This window comes from Aquarana catesbeiana, linkage group LG13, assembly GCF_042186555.1.
Source record: "Aquarana catesbeiana isolate 2022-GZ linkage group LG13, ASM4218655v1, whole genome shotgun sequence".
Taxonomy (NCBI): Eukaryota; Metazoa; Chordata; class Amphibia; order Anura; family Ranidae; genus Aquarana; species Aquarana catesbeiana.
The window spans coordinates 87,706,992-87,724,958 of record NC_133336.1 but is presented as its reverse complement, the minus strand read 5'-3'; the positions used below and the strand labels follow the sequence as shown (position 1 = coordinate 87,724,958).

The following is a 17,967-nucleotide window of genomic DNA, read 5'->3' as shown; positions in this document are numbered from 1 at the left end:
CTTTCGATATCTTCAAATTAAAAAAAAAAAAAATTGCCCTGTATCCAAGGAAGAATTATTTGAAAATATATGTAAACGTGACCCACACACTAAGGGACTTATTTTAACTCTTTACACTCATCTTAATACTAAACCCAACTCAGACCAACCATCATATGTGGCAAAGTGGGAGATGGATCTTGGGTTTTCGTTGGAAGCAGCCGATTGGGATAAGCTTTGGATCACAACTAAGTCATCCTCACAGAACATAGCTGCCTTAGAGACAAATTACAAAGTGCTCACACGGGGGTATTTGGTCCCTGTCAGAATTGCGAAATATGCTCCAAATTATTCCCCATCTTGTTTTCATGGCTGTGGTGATCTTGGACCACATCTTCATACTTGGTGGGATTACCCAGTAGCAAAAAAGTTCTGAAAGATGTATTTCTTATGATTTCAACACTGTTTGAAATCCCTATCAATCCTGATCCTGCAATAGCACTATTAAACTTAAAACCGGCCACTCTCTCCTACCGCCAATTCAAACTCCTTTTACAGATCAATACAGCCGCGAAACAAACAATTGCCAAAGCTTGGAAATCCCCACCCTTAATAATTGCTGAAACTAAAAATAGAGTCAATCAAGCAATGATCCATGCCAAAACAGAGGCTATAACTCAAGATAAAATATCCAACTTTGAGAATATTTGGAATCCCTGGGTGACTCACTTTTTGCCTTCCAATTTTGATGCTTCCCTACTAAAGACCTTGGTAATCTTGATTCATACTTCCATTCTCTGCATTCATGGTACGTGTTTATTACCATGTACTACTCTGGGGACCCCTACTATTTCTCATTTATTTTTTCTCCTACCTAAGATTACTTTTTCTTTTATCTTCTTTCTCTCTTCTACTTTTTTTCCCCCTATTCTCTCTCTCCTTTTTCAATTTACTCTTTATATTGTTTTGGTAGCATAACTTTTATTTCCTTGGTTATCATTATACCAATTGTACATAGTTCCAATATGTAGTATAAGGTTTTAGATTCCATAATAATTTTTTTCTTTTTTATTTAAAAACTATACTCTTGATAATAATTAAGACCTTTTTTTTTTATCTGAGGTCATCTTATATTAACCTGGACTAAGTTGGTTTTATCCTCCCTTATACAATGTATGACAATCTTTTGAGTAGTTAGATCCTTGCTAAAATTATTTTAGTTAAACTACTTTTAGTTTATGTTGGAACTACAACTCAATATTATTACCATATACCGTATATACTCGAGTATAAGTCGAGTTTTTCAGCACATTTTTTTGTGCTGAAAGTGCCCCCCTCGACTTATACTCGAGTCAAGCACTTTTCTGCAGCAAAAAATTTCATTTTCCGAACCGACTTTGGGGCCCCGTATCTCAGGGCCACTTTGGAACCCCAAATTTGGTGTGCAAACCCAGTGGAACTGGTACCATAACACATCCAAAGCTGGGGTTCCTAGGACCAAGTGGCCCCGAGAAACGGGGCCCCAAATCCGGTTAAGAAAATGTCATTCTCTGCTGCAGAAAAGTGCTTGACATTTTCTGAACCAATTTTTGGGGCCCTGTATCTCGGGGACATTTGGTGCTAGAAACCCCAGCTTTGGATATTTTATGGTGCTAGTTCCACTGAGTTTGCACACCAAATTTGGGGTTCCTAGCACTAAGTGGCGCCGAGATATGGGGCCCCAAATTCGGTCAACTGTGTCCATCTGCAGCAATGTCATTTCGGGACCATTTGGGTTCAGAGACCCCAAATTTTGGCTGCAGCTAGGAGCATCTAGGAACCCTTAACTACCGAGTTTGAAGTTCGGGGGACCTATGGCTGCAAATGGGCACAGTGAGGCTGCAAATGGGCATTGTTGACCCTCTTTTCCACTTACAGTAGCTGTGCATTTCTCACCCTCGTCTTATACTCGGGTCACTAAGTTTTCCCATTTTTTGTGGTAAATTAGGGCCTCGACTTATGCTCGGAACGACTTATACTCGAGTATATATGGTATGTGATCTTTTCTTTTGCTGCCACTATATGTACTTATGTATACTAATTGTTAAAATTCAATAAACAACTTTACAAGAAAACTGCATGCAAAAACGCATAAAAAACGAGGGTTTAAAAACGCAAAACGTGCCTGAAAAACGCATCAAGCGCAGCCGTGTAGATGTGAACCTAGACTTAACAACAGGTTAATAAAACAGAACTAGTAGTTCAATCAGCAACTAAGGGAAAAAAATAACTAAAGCATAGCTTGGGAAATCATCAGCACTCATGGTGTAAGACGAAGGGATCATGAGTGATCACCCCTGAAAGGTCCACAGGTTACTCATAAGGGACAGGATGCAATAATCTTTCTACAAATTCTTTACTTTTACATTTCAAATAGGCCAAAAAAGCCACTGAGTTAAGAATACTCACGCATCAGGGTACGTTTGTGGACACTTCACCCATAGATCTAGTTTGACATGACAATCATCACCCTGAGGACGTAAAGCAAGAGTAACTTCTGGAGGCTGCTTAACCTGAAAAAACAAAACAATAATATAATAAGAAACTATTTGAGAGACACAGAAGTGAACAGCTGTCACCATATACACCTCCTCAAATCACTGATGCTGCTGCTTGCATTAAGCCCCTGTCGACAGGATTTTTTGGTCTTTGTCTATTCACTTGCTTTGAATCTCAGTTCTGCTCTCACACTTTAAACCCCCTATGGACCAGAGTAATGTTTATATTTCTTCTATGGGCCTGATTATTCAGCAATGATGTGTGAGGCTTCTGATATCACCAGAATTCATTGACAGATACATTTGACAAGCTTCAAGCTGCTTTTGTAGTCCCATAAACTTGTATGGGGAATGCAGCAGTTGTAACATGAACAACACTGTTCACAAAAGCCTGTATATCCCCGTCCCCAACCATTTTTGCAGAGTATAATTTTTAATATACAGTATTTGTCAGAAATAATGAAGCCATCAATATGTCAATGCAGGCAGAAGAGACTTCAAAAACACTTTTAATGCATTACCCTGAGCATTTACAAGGTATGTGACATTTATAACCTGTGTGTAATTTGCAATAAACAGGTACAGCTCGCCACAATGTGCAGCATAGGAGAGGTGCAGCTCACCACAATGTGCAGTACAGGAGAGGTGCAGCTCGCCACAATGTGCAGTACAGGAGAGGTGCAGCTCGCCACAATGTGCAGTACAGGAGAGGTGCAGCTCGCCACAATGTGTAGTATAGGACAGGTGCAGCTCACCACAATGTGCAGTATAGGACAGGTGCAGCTCACCACAATGTGCAGTATAGGAGAGGTGCAGCTCACCACAATGTGCAGTATAGGACAGGTGCAGCTCACCACAATGTGCAGTATAGGACAGGTGCAGCTCACCACAATGTGCAGTATAGGACAGGTGCAGCTCACCACAATGTGCAGTACAGGACAGGTGCAGCTCACCACAATGTGCAGTATAGGAGAGGTGCAGCTCACCACAATGTGCTTTACAGGACAAGTGCAGCTCACCACAATGTGCAGTACAGGACAGGTGCAGCTCACCACAATGTGCAGTATAGGAGCAGCTCACCACAATGTGCAGTATAAGGTTACTTTCACACTGGAGCGTCGCGGGCGTTGGCGGATAAAGCGGCGCTTTACCGTCGTTTTAGCAGCGCTATTCGGCCGATAGCAGGGCGGTTTTAACCCCAGCTAGCGGCTGAAAAAGGGTTAATACCGCCCGCAAAGCTTGCAGCGCTGCCCCATTGTTTTCAATGGGAAGGGGCGCATTAGGAGCGGTAAATACACCGCTCCTACAGCGCTCCAAAGATGTGGCTTGCAGGACTTTTTTGACCATCCTGCAAGCGCACCCCAAGCCAGACTCGGGAATACCGCTAGGGAGGTTAAAGTTCATTATTGCAAACCTGTAAATGTATATTATTATTATTGACCAAATTTCAATTCATAATATACTCTAGGTCAGTTTAACCCAGTGTGGCTTATTTTGTCATAAGGGTGTGTGAGAGTGGTAAAGGTACTCCACCACTGAAGCAGAGTAAAGGAAATCAAGCTTCTACCAAACTAGTGGCTCACTACACATAGTTTATTGTGATCACTACTAGAGGTCGACCGATATGGGTTATTCTCTGGCCGATGCCGAAATTTGGAAATCGCGGTGGCCGATATATGATGCGATTTTTTTGGGCCGATATGTTAGGCGGATTTTTTTTTTCCCTTCATCTCATAAAATCTAACAGTTAGACCCCTTTCACACTGGGGCGTTTTTCAATAGCGCCTGTAAAGTGCCTGCAAAAAGGCTCCCCTGCAGTTTCAGTGTGAAAGCCCGAGTGCTTTGACACTGAGGCAATGCGCTGGCAGGATGTTAGAAAAAGGTCCTGCAAGCAGCATCTTTGGAGTGGTATATGCTGCTTCTCCACCACTCCTGCCCATTGAAATGAATGGGCAATGCTGCCGAAGCGCCTGAAAAGCTCTTCGGCAGCGGCGCTACACAGGCGCATTTAACCCCTTCATCGGCCGCTAGCTGGGTTATAAGCACCCCGCTAGCAGCCGAATAGTGCCGCTAAAACTAGCAGCGTTTTACCGTCAACGCCTGCCCGCACCAGTGTGAAAGCAGCCTTAGGTAATAAGTGATACAGAAAATTTCTTACATTTAAACACTTATTAAACAAAACAAACCTCCAATCAGTTCACTTGTATGTATAATTTAGAGCAAAAAAAAAAAAAACTATATCTTAAATATTAAATACACAAAAACAGGTCATCAAAACTTTTGGACGAAAAAAAAATGGGCTAACTTTACTGTTTTTATTTTTTTTTTAATTCATTAGTGTATTTTTTCCAAAAAATGTAAAAAATTACATTTGAAAGACCGCTGCGCAAATACCGTGTTACATAAAATATTGCAACACCTGCTATTTTATTCCCTAGGGTCTCAGCTAATATATATATATATATATATATATATATATATATATATATATAATGTTTGGGGGTTCTATGTGATTTTCTAGCAGAAAATACAGAATTTTTACTTGTAAGCAATAAGTGTCAGAAAAGATTTAGTCTTTAAATGGTTAAACTGAGAACTACACAGGGAGTTCAGTCCATTGATAAGTATAAACATTGTATCTCTTTGCTTCATTTCTCAGATGTGGCAGGCTGTCCAAATAGAAGAGACAAGTCGCTCCACGGGAAGACTTCAGGCAACTTGCATTGACTTCTATTACAGAAGTCATTTGCAAGTAGTGCTGAAGTTTTTAAAAAAAAAAAAATCGGCCTTTTTTTTTATTAGCACAATCGGCCGATGCTGATTAATTAAAAAATGACAAATATCGGCCGACCTCTAATCACTACCAGAAAGCCAGTTAAGAGCAATGGTGTTCAGCCAACACTGAGTGAAAGCATGTAGACAGAAGTTGGCTGTAAGTGGCCAGAGCCGATCAGTGATAATGAGATGCAAAAAAAGTTCACTATTTTATGTACAAAAACAATGGCAGTTTTTTGACTTACGATGCTTTAGCAAATTATATTTATAGCATCCAGTAATAGTTTAAATCTACTTTAAGTGCTTGTTCACATGCATTTGCTGCCTCTCTGACAAGTGTTGCACGGTGAAATACTTTCCAGCAGCATTTAAAAGGCGATAGTAGGTGATCTCACCTCTTCACCATCTGTGTTACCCATTTAAAAGTCTGTATTATCCTTGGTTGCAGCACAGTCCAGTTCACTTGAGATTGCAACCTGTTGTATAAATTTGCAGCACCACGGTAATGTGTACTAAGATGATCAGCAGCTTTTTAGTACATGACGTTGTAGGTGATGACGTGGAAGTGCCCACCCACATTCCAGCACTAGAGAAGAGAGGACCAGAGCACAAGCTGTTGCAGGGCTGCAGATTAAAGTTGTAAATGTCAGACATGAAATATGAACAAAGCATATCCCCTCTATAGCAGTGGTTCTCAACCGGGGTGCTGTGAGAGGTCCCCAGGGGTTCAGCGGCGATCTGACTATCAGTCGCAGGCAGCTGACAGGAGGATCGCACAGACACAGGCAGGGAAGCGGCTGGCATCCTTTTGGCTGTAGCGCACTGTTCCCTGCAGGCCCCTCCTCCCCTCTTATCCTTCCCGAGTAAGTGACATCATCTAGGGTGGACAGGATAAGAGGAGGAGGGGCCGAGGGGGAACAGCGCGCCACTGGAGGAGATATAAAATGAGTTCTGAAGCCAGAAGAAGAAAGCCGGTACTGTGCCCAGCTGTGCCCCTACCCCCCACACAATGTGCCCAACAGTCTGTCCAATGAAATGTCCCCTGTCATGTCCCCCGCCCCATGTCATGTGCCCCGCCCCATGCAATGTGCTCTATCCCATGTCATGGGCTCTGCCCCATGTAATGTCCCCAGTCATGTCCCCTGTCCCATGTAATGTCCCCTGTCATGTGCCCTGTCCCATGTAATGTCCCCTGTCATGTGCCCTGTCCCATGTAATGTCCCCTGTCATGTGCCCTGTTCCATGTAATGTCCCCTGTCATGTGCCCTGTTCCATGTAATGTCCCCTGTCATGTGCCCCGTCCCATGTAATGTCCCCTGTCATGTGCCCCTTCCCATGTAATCTCCCCTTCGTGTGTCCTGTCCCATGTAATGTCCCCTGTCATGTGCCCCTTCCCATGTAATGTCCCCTGTCATGTGCTCTGCCCCATGTAATTTCCCCTGTCCCATGTAATGTGCTCTGCTCCATGTATTGACCCCTATCCCATGTAATGTCCCCTGGCATGTGTCCTACCCCATGTAATGTGCCTTGTCATGTCCCATGTAATGTCTCCTGTCATATGCCCCGTCCCATGTAATGTGCTCTGCCCCATGTCCCATGTAATGTCCCCTGCCCTGTAATGTGCTCTGCCCCATGAAATGTCCCATGTCATGTCCCATGTAAGTGTGCCCTGTCATGTGCTCTGCCCCATGTAATGTGCCCTGTCATGTGCTCTGCCCAATGTAATGTGCCCTGTCATGTGCTCTGCCCAATGTAATGTGCCCTGTCATGTGCTCTGCCCAATGTAATGTGCCCTGTCATGTGCTCTGCCCCATGTAATGTGCCCTGTCATGTGCTCTGCCCAATGTAATGTGCCCTGTCATGTGCTCTGTCCCATGTAATGTGCCCTGTCATGTGCTCTGCCCCATGTTATGTGCCCTGTCATGTGCCCTGTCATGTGCTCTGCCCCATGTAATGTGCTCTGTCCCATGTAATGTGCCCTGTCATGTGCTCTGCTCCATGTAATGTGCTCTGTCCCATGTAATGTGCCCTGTCATGTGCTCTGCCCCATGTAATGTGCTCTGCCCCATGTAATGTGCTCTGTCCCATGTAATGTGCTCTGTCCCATGTAATGTGCTCTGTCCCATGTAATGTGCCCTGTCCCATGTAATGTGCCCTGTCATGTGCTCTGCCCCATGTAATGTGCTCTGTCACATGTAATGTGCCCTGTCATGTGCTCTCCCCCATGTAATGTGCCCTGTCATGTGCTCTGCCCCATGTAATGTGCCCTGTCCCATGTAATGTCCCCTGTAATGTGCTCTGCCCCATGTAATGTCCCCAGAATGGATCAGCTCTGCAGGAAAAGAAAGCACAAGTTTCACATTAATTAGGTACGTTTTAATATTTATTCTTTTATTTAATGCTATTTCTACAAATATTTTTTGTTATCGACAGCTCGCTGATCATACCAATGTTCCCTGAGCTGTAGATGTTAACATTATTTCAGGGGTTCCTCAAAATCTCAAACTTGTTGCCAGGGGTTCCTCTAAGGTAAAAAGGTTGAGAAACACTGCTCTATAGTGTGTACTTGTCTCAATCCAGAGCACTAAGGGTGATTTCTGTCTGCTTCTTCATTCCTCTGCTATCAGCATAAGTCACTTCTGATGAGTTTTCCTGACATCAAGAGAAAAATTTGTGTCAGGGAGGAACTCCAGCTGATTGGCAGCCTCAGCTCTGTTCCTGTGTGAAGGGGGTGTGTCCCTTCCCTCCAATCAGCTCTCAGAAGAACTCTCCTCACTGAGGTAACTTCAGGTCTCCGCCCCCTGCATTTCAGAGTGTAAATTCTGCACTTTGAATGGATGTAGAGGAAAGATGGCTGTAGACAGGTACAATGTATGTAAGAGGATTTGTTTAGTCTCTGTGTATCATCTGATGCCAGTCACTTCACTGGGTATATGTAAGGGCTTACAACCACTTTAACCGGTTCCCGACCAGCCCCTGTAGTTGTACTGCGGCAGGTTGGCTCTCCTGCGCGAATCGCCATCATTGTACGTCGGACATGTACACGGTGGTCTCTGGGGATGCATTTGCCCATTCATTAACGGGGAGCCAAACAGCAGGTCTGTCGGGCTTGATATCCGCCGGCCACCTGCAATTGCTCCACAGAGGCAGAACGGAGATCTGCCAGTGTAAACAAAGCAGAATACCTGTTCTGTCAGGGGAGTAGAGTGAGATTGTCTGTTCCTAGTGATTAGGAACAGCGATCTCTCTGTACTCCCAGTCAGTACAATCCCCCCAGTTAGAAACACCTCCCTAGGGAACATTAAACCCTTACCTGCCGGTGTCAGTTATACAGTAATCAGTGTATATTCATCATTTTGCGCTGATCACTGTATGAATGTCATCAGTCCCAAAAAAGTGTCAAAAGTGTCCTGTCTGTCGCAATGTCGCAGTCCCGCTAAAAATCGCAGATCACCGCCATTACTAGTAAAAAAAAATTAAAAAATAATAATAATAAAAATTCCATAAAACCCCTATTTTGTAGACGCAATAATTTTTGCACAATCAATATATGCCAATTGGGATTTTTTTTTTTACCAAAAACATGTAGAAGAGTACATATTGACCTAAACTTATGATGTTCATAGCGCAAAAAATAAAAACCACAGAGGTGATCAAATACCACCAAACGAAAGCTCTATTTGTGGGAAAAACTGACATTAATTTTATTTGGGTACAATGTTGCACGACCGCACAATTGTCAGTTAAAGCGGGGTTCCACCCAAATTTTGAACATTATCTCTATGCATTCTCTTCCTTGCCTAGATGCTGACATGCTGTGTAAAAAAATTTAAATCGCCGTAATTACCTTTTTTTTTCTAATCTTCTTAGCACTTCCTGGTTTTCCTCCCATGGGAGTAGGTGTGTTTCTAGCCTCTCCCAGACCTCCCACAGTCCCCTGGGAGCTAGTCTCAGGCTTCCCAGCATGCATTGTGCAACAGTGTCATCACAACATCTCGGTGAATGCTGGGAGCACAGCATTCACCGCATCCAGGAAATACATGCTTGTGGGCTTCAAATGCCCACAATGAAGATGGAAACCGCCTTCAGTGAATTTTATAAGTTATTCTTTACAACGAAATCGGACACAGGCGGACCTATTACACAGAACATGTGAGTAGATAATCATGAGAAGAAAAGTTTGTGAATGAACTCCAAAAAAAAAAAAAAAATGATAGATAGGTGGACCCCCGCTTTAAAGCGACGCAGTGCCGTATAGCAAAAAATGGCCTGATCAGCGGGTAAATCCTTCCAGGGCTGAAGTGGTTAAAGTACTGGGGCTCATACAGGTATAAAATAGGTTCAGATCCATACACCATGCCATTTTTTTTTTTTTATGCCTCTGAACAAAGCAGTATTGTAAACAATAAACCCACACTTTTGCCTCCTCACAGTCCAGGAAGATGTGCTTAGCTCACTCAATGTATACATTGGGTTTGTAAGTATGTTGTTTTTTTTTTACATGTGGGTGGTGCCTGTGGGGTTTCTCCCCCATTTTTTCCCCTCTCTTCACTCATTACCTATGCTATGCATTGATTTTTGGTTTTTGATTTATAGATTAAGGATTTGGTGTGTAAGGCATCTGTCATATTTGAAATGAAGTCCTGAAGAAGCAGTGTTGACCACGAAACACATCAACTTAATATATGACAGTAGCTAATTAAGCTATATGTATTTTGAATACTTATTTCACTCGGTTTAGTCTAAATATTCATACCCATTGAAATTTTCCATTTTGTCATGTTACAACCAAAAACGTAAATATATTGTATTGGGATTTCATGTGATAGATAGACCAACAAAGTGACACATAATTGTGAAGTGGAAGGAAAATGATAAATGGTTTTCAAATGTTTTTACAAATAAATATCTGAAAAGTGTGGTGTACATTTGTATTCGGCCCCCGAGTCAATACTTTGTAGAACCACCTTTTGCTGCAATTACAGCTGCAAGTCTTTTTGGGTATGTCTCTACCTAGTTTTTTATATCTAGAGAGTGACATTTTTGCCCATTCTTTGCAAAATAGCTCAAGCTCTGTCAGCTTGGATGGAGAGCGTCTGTGAACAGCAATTTTTAAGTCTTGCCACAGATTCTCAATTGGATTTAGGTCTGGACTTTGACTGGGCCATTCTAACACATGATTTGATCTAAACCATTCCATTGTAGTTCTGGCTGTATGTTTAGGGTCGTTATCCTGCTGGAAGGTGAACCTCTGCCCCAGTCTTAAGTCTTTTGCAGACTCCAACAAGTTTTCTTCTAAGATTGCCCTGCAGTTGGCTCCATCCATCTTCCCATCAACTCTGACCAGCTTCCCTGTCCCTACTGAAGAAAAGCACCCCCACAACATGATGCTGCCACCACCATGTTTCACAGTGGGGATGGTGTGTTCAGGGTGATGTGCAGTGTTCATTTTCCGCCACACATAGCATTTTGCTTTTAGGCCAAAAAGTTCAATTTTGGTCTCATCTGACCAGAACACCTTCTTCCACATGTTTGCTGTGTTCCCCACATGGCTTCTTGCAAACTGCAAACGGGACTTTTTATGGTTTTCTTAAAACAATGGCTTTCTTATTGCCAACTCTTCCATAAAGGCCAGATTTGTGGAGTAAACGACTAATAGTTGTCCTGTGGACAGATTCTCCCACCTGAGCTGTGGATCTCTGCAGCTCCACCAGAGTTACCATGGAAAAAAATATATTTTTTATGCCTGCGTCTACCACTATGACGGTTATTTAATTAACTTATTTAAATTCCAAAGTATAGTTTAATATCTCAACCTTTCGCCTTGTGGTGATTATAGTTACCATGACCAGAGTTACCATGGGCTTCTTGGCTGCCTCTCTGATTAATGCTCTCCTTGCCCAGCCTGTCAGTTTAGGTGGACGGTCATGTCTTGGTAGGTTTGCAGTTGTGCCATACTCTTTCCATTTTCGGATGATGGATTGAACAGTGCTGTGAGATGTTCAAAGCTTGGGATATTTTTTTATAACCTAACCTTGCTTTAAACTTCTCCACAACTTTAGCCCTGACCTGTCTGGTGTTCTTGGCCTTCATGATGCTGTTTTTTCACTAAGGTTCTCTAACAAACCTCTAAGGGCTTCACAGAACAGCTGTATTTATACTAAGATTAAATTACACACAGGTGGACTCTAGTTACTAATTAGGTGATTTCTGAAGGCAATGGGTTCCACTAGGTTTTAGGGGAATCAGAGTAAAGGGGTCTGAATACAAATGCACGCCACACTTTTCAGATATTTATTTGTAAAAAAAAATGTGAAAAACATTTTTGATTTGCCATCCACTTCACAATTATGTGCCACTTTGTGTTGTATCACATAAAATTCCAATAAAATACATTTAACTATTTGGTAGTAACATGACAAAATGTGGAAAATGCCAAAGGGTATGAATACTTTTTCAAGACACTGTATATTGTTATGATATTTGTACACTAAATTAGTTGAAGTTTTTAATGAAGCGTTTCTCGTTTGGATAAAACAGCAGTTGGTCATCCTTAAACGCCCCATTTTTGGGCTTTTTATTTACTGAAGATATAGAATTAGAATTTTACGCAGTTAACCACATCATGAATTTCAAACGAGCAAACTTACCTAAGCTGCGCTCCTTTCTAGAAGATATTAAATGGGATAAAATCCTGGGTACAAAGAACGCAGAGGAAAAATGGGAGTGCTTTAACCACTTCAGCCCTGGAAGGATTTGCCCCTTAATAACCAGGACATTTTTTGCGATACGGCACTGCGTCGCTTTAACTGACAATTGCACAGTTGTGCGATGCTGTACCCAAACAAAATTATAAACAAAAAAAGACAATTTTGAAAAAAAAAAAAAAAAACATTAAGTTTTTGCTATAATACATATCCAAAAAAATATATATAAAAAATAACAAAATGAATTCATCGGTTTAGGAAGATATATATTCTTCTACATATTTTTGGTAAAAAAATAATTAAACAAATAAATTGCAATAGGCGTATATTGATTGGTTTGCGCAAAAGTTATTGCGTCTACAAACTATGGGATAGATTTAGGGACTTTTTTTTAATTGTTTTTACTGGTAATGACGGCAATCTGTGATTTTTAGCAGGACTGCGATACTGCGGCGGACAAATCTGACCCCAAATGACACTTTTTGGGGACCAGTGCTTTAAAAATGCACTGATCAATGTAAAAATGACACTGGCAGGGAAGGGGTTAACACTAGGGGGCGATCAAGGGATTAAGTGTGTTCCCTGGGTGTGTTCTAACTGTAAGGGGGATGGGCTACCAGGAACATGACAGATCGATGTTCCCGTCTGGCAGAACTGGGAATCGCAATGTTTACATAGGCAGTTTTTCATTCTGCCTCTGTACACCACAATCGCGGGTTGCCGGCAGACATTGAGGCTGCCGGACCCGCAGGCACACTCCCGCGGATCACGGCTGCTATCTTCTGTGCAAACACCGACGTACACCTACAGCTGTGCAGGAGAGCCGACCTGCCGCAGTATAATGACAGCGGCTAGTCGGCAAGCGGTTAAGAGCATATTAAATAAAAGATATTGGCCAGTGCATCCCAATGGGAAATAAAATTAAAAGAGCTAACAAATGTCCTGGGTGGCTTAACTCCAATGTAAAAATGCATATAAAAGCAAAGGAGAAGGCCTTCAAAAAATACAAGGAGGAGGGGTCATCGTCAGCATTCCAACTTTACAAAGAATGCAACAAGAAACGTAAGGGTGTAATCAAGGCGGCTAAGATAGATCACGAAAGGCACATAGTAGAGGTGAGTAAAAAAAAAAGAAATTCTTTAAGTACATAAATAGTAAGAAAGGCAAGTCAGAACATTGGCCCCATAAAGGATGATGAAGGGAATCTGGTTAGAAAAGATGGAGAGATGGCGAAGGTTCTGAATTTATTTTTCTCCTCAGTCTTCACAAGGGAAATGGGGGGGGATTCCATAACCAAGTCTGCAATTTTTATCTTCATAACACATCACAGGAAGCACCCTCATGGCTAACCGAGGATAAAATTAGAAGTAGACTTGAAAAACTTAACATTAACTGCATGCCGACCAGCCGCCGCAGTTATACTGTGGCAACATGTCTCGGCTGCTGGAATCACCACCATGGTAAGTCGGTACCATAGATGCCCACTAGGGGGAGCATGCGCCCCTGCTCGCCCACAGGGCCGATGTGAGTGCCCGGCGCTCTCGATCACCGCCGGGCTCCCACGATCGCTCAGGGCACACAGAGAACCGGGATCTGTGTGTGTAAACACACAGTTTCCGGTTCTCTGAGGGGAAAACAGACAGATCGTCTGTTCATACAAAGTATGAACAGACGATCTGTCAAGTCCCCTGCACAGTCCCATCCCCCCTTCAGTTAGAACACTCCCTAAGATACACTTAACCCCTTCACTGGCCCCTAGTGGTTAACCCCTTTACTGCCAGTGACATTTTTTACAGTAATCAATAGAATTTTATAGCACTGATCGCTGTAAAAATGCCAATGGCCCCAAAAATGTGTCAAAATTGTCCGACGTGTCCGCCATAATGTCACAGTCCCGATAAAAATCGCAGATCGCAGCCATTACTAGCAAAAAAAAAATTAATAATAAAAAAGCCATAAAACCATCCCCTATTTTGTAGATGCTATAACTTTTGCACAACCCAATCAAACGCTTATTGTGATTTTATTTACCAAAAATATGTAGAAGAATACGTATCGGCCTAAACTGAGGAAAAAAATGTGGTATATATTTTTGGGGGTTATTTGTTATAGCAAAAAGTAAAAAATATTGAATTTTTTTCAAAATTGTCTCTTTTTTTGTTTATAGCGCAAAAAATAAAAACCGCAGAGGCGATCAAATACCACCAAATGAAAGCTCTATTTATAGGAAAAAAAAGAACGTCAAATTTGTTTGGGTGTAACGTCGCACGACCGCACAATTGTCAGTTAAATCGACGCAGTGCCAAATCGCAAAAAGTGCTCTGGTCTTTGGCCAGCCAAATGGTTCGGGGCTTAAGTGGTTAATAAGTCACCGGGACCAAATGGCTTGCACCCAAGGGCCCTTAAGGAACTCAGTCAGGTGATAGCACAGATCATTTTTCTTAATTTCTATGGACAATCTATTGACTGGAATGGTACCAGCTGATTGGGGAAAGGCCAATGTAGGACCAATATTGAAAAAAGTGCCAAGCTATATCCCTGGAAACTACAAGCCAGTTAGCCTAACATCAATAGTTTGTAAGCTCTTGGAGGTGATGATAAGGGACTATTTACAAGATTTTAGTAATAAAAACTGTATTATTAGCAGTAATCAGCATGGATTCATGAAGAATCGTTCTTGCCGGACCAACGTATTAACCTTCTATGAGGAGGTGAGCTGCCATCTAGATAAAGAAAGGCCCATAGACGTAGTGTATCTGGATTTTGTAAAGGCATTCGATACAGTTCCCCATAAACGTTTAATGCACAAATTAAGGTCTGTCGGCATGGACCATAGGGTGAGTACATGGATTGAAAACTGGCTACGGGGGCGAGTTCAGAGGGTGGAGATAAATGGGGAATACTCTGAATGGTCTGGACTGGAAAGTGGGGTCCCCCAGGGTTCTGTCCTGGGACCAATCCTATTTAATTTATTTATAAATGATCTTGAGGATGGGGTAAACAGTTCAATCTCAGTATTTGCAGAAGATACTAAGCTAAGCAGGGCAATAAAAAACGACTCCAGAAACTTGTAACTAAAGGTTTTGACCAAAAAATTTTAAACAAAAAGGAAAAAGCATTTATGATACCTAAGGCACCCAGAATCCCCACCATCTATTACATGCCAAAGATCCACAAAAATCCTGTATGCCCTCCAGGCAGACCTATTGTGAGTGGGATCAATTCCATTACCTCACGAATAGGTAAATATATAGATTTTTATCTACAGCCTATGGTCAAAAAAACACCTTCGTTTCTAAAAGATACAAGCTCTACGATTAGACTTTTGGAAAGTATAGAATTACAGGATGGCTACATCTTAGCTACGGCGGATGTAGCATCTTTGTATACATGTATACCACACGAAAGAGGGATAGAGGCGGTAAAACATTTCATGGATCAGGAACACTCCCTAGCATCTTTCCAGAGTGATTATTTGATAGAGCTTCTGGAATTCGCAACCAAACACAATTATTTTTGGTTCAACCATCGCTACTATCTCCAGCAGTGTGGTGTAGCCATGGGAGCAAAGTTCGCTCCAAGTCTTGCGAATCTTTTTATGGCTAAGTGGGAGGAGGATGTCGTCTATGCCCACCATACCACTTCATTGGTGCTGTGGGCGAGGTATATAGACGACATCCTCCTCCTATGGAGTGGGACTTTCGAGACTTTGCAAGAATTTTTTGAGGACCTCAATTTCAACAATAGGGGGATCTCCCTTACATACGAGGCCAGTGAAACTGGGATCCATTTTTTAGATTTGGAAATCAAGATTGTCAATAGACAATTTAAATTCAATACCTATTTCAAATCAACAGATCGAAATAGTTTTATCCCCAGAGACAGCTGTCATCACAGCTCGTGGCTCAATGGAGTCCCCCGCAGTCAATTCCTTAGACTTTGTAGGAATTGTTCAGATGTGGAAACATTTATCATTCAAGCAGAGGTTCTAAAACAAAGATTTCTTGACAAAGGATACAATATGGCTGATTTAGATGTTGAACTCCAGAGAGTCATTAATATAGATAGGAATACCCTCCTTATAACCAAACCAGAGAGAGAACCAGATACAGGAGACTCCACTGCCTGCCATAATACTTTTACAAGCGCTTTTTTTATCTTGGAAAATGTAAGTGTTTTACTTTTTAATAAATTGGTTATACCAAAACGTTATTATGCTATGTGGCCCCTTTTTTTCTTTATGGGCTATTTCACCAAGACCAAGTTATACGTTGGAGAGTCACCTTTAAAGTCCTTGATGTAATCCGGACCACATCATAGTTTGGCTGAATCACCCTGCTCCATTGCCCGTTGGTAATACAAAGCCTTATTGACTCATTAAACATACGTTTGCATGAATCCAACTTGTCTGGTAAGCCTGCACTGCTTCTACGTGGGGAACCCACCATATCTGTCCACTGTCTTACCAGCTATTCACGTGGTGAACGGAATTACTGCATTTACTATTGGGGACTATTTCAGTTTTCTCTTTGGAAGAACTTGATCTATATTTAAACAGATATCTGCTAAGGTGTTCCACATGTGATGTTATACAAAGCTTGTGACATATGCATCTATCTGTCTTCATCGTTTTTGCTGTATGTAAATTGTATACAGGGTCATTATTAGTAGCGCTACACTATATATGCACAGCTGTGATACTGAGGGTAAATTTATCAAATCCCAAATTTACCCTCAGTATCACAGCTGCTATTTAGTTAGGTTTGTGGTCCGCGCTGGTTGATTTTTGTTTACTATATATATATATATATATATATATATATATATATATATATATATATACACACACACACACACACAAGTGTGCTTTTTACAAATTTCCTTTTTGTCGTGTGAGCTGCTATCGAAACTGAGTAAGCGCAGTGTTTTTTGTTTTTTATCGTTAAAAAGTAAAAAATAGGGTTTTTTTTCAAAATTGTCGCTCTTTTTTTGTTTATAGTGCAAAAAATAAAAACTGCAGAGGTGATCAATTACCACCAAAAGAAAGCTCTATTTGTGGGAAACAAAGGACATCAATTTTGTTTGTGTACAACGTCGCACGTCCGCGAAATTGTCAGTTAAAGCGATGCAGTGCATATCACAAAAAATGGCCTGGACATTAAGAGGGCAAATCTTTCCCATCAAGTAGTTAACATAAAAAACACACACACACAGGTTGGACTTGATGGACTTGTGTCTTTTGTCAACCTCACCAACTATTTAACTATGTAACTATCCCAGAAGGTAAAACACTTTTGCAACTTTGACGTGTTAGTAGAGCTGCACAATTAATCGTCAAGAATCGTTATCGATTATCGGTAGTACGTACACCATCGAAGTTTGAGCAGATATGCTTAAAAGGGGAACCAGTGAGACATTCATTATCACTAATGTACTCCTTAATGATTGAGCTGAAAGCCCCACAAGAATTGGCTTTTATGCAAGCCTGGGAAAGGGATCTGGGGGTAACATTCTCCAAGGCACAGGAAAATAAGATTCTTTGTTTACGCATAAGGCCTCAATGGCAACTAGATACCAAGAAGGGGGGTATAAAATTCTGACTAGGTGGTACAGAACCCCGACAGTACTGAATCGAATATTCCCACAAGTATCCAACCTTTGTTGGCGATGTCAGGGGGCAGAGGGCACTATGGTACACATATTTTGGGAGTGACTGAAAGAATTTTGGAAGATGGTCTCTGAAACAATTAACGAAATTTCGGGAGTGTCTCTTGGAGAAAATCCAGCAGTGTTTTTACTGCATGATATCCCGGTACCCATTGAAAAATACAAAAATTCCCTCTTAAGGCATCTGCTATGGCAGCAAAAGCCTGTATCCCGGCTCTTTGGAAAAGCACTGCATCCCCAACTAGATCACAATGGCTTGGCAGAGTAACAGATATCCAGCAAATGGAAAATCTTACTATGAT

At 41.7% G+C, this 17,967-nt stretch overlaps 1 protein-coding gene across 2 annotated transcripts in view; it reads right to left on the bottom strand.

The window, feature by feature from the left end:
- Positions 1-17,967, bottom strand: part of EIF2AK4 (eukaryotic translation initiation factor 2 alpha kinase 4) — a 208,410-nt gene that overhangs the window by 178,006 nt on the left and 12,437 nt on the right. For both annotated transcript variants that reach the window (XM_073610756.1, XM_073610757.1), the window contains exon 2: positions 2,428-2,531. In XM_073610756.1, coding sequence (XP_073466857.1) covers positions 2,428-2,531 — 104 coding nt within the window. The remainder of the gene's footprint in view (positions 1-2,427; positions 2,532-17,967) is intronic.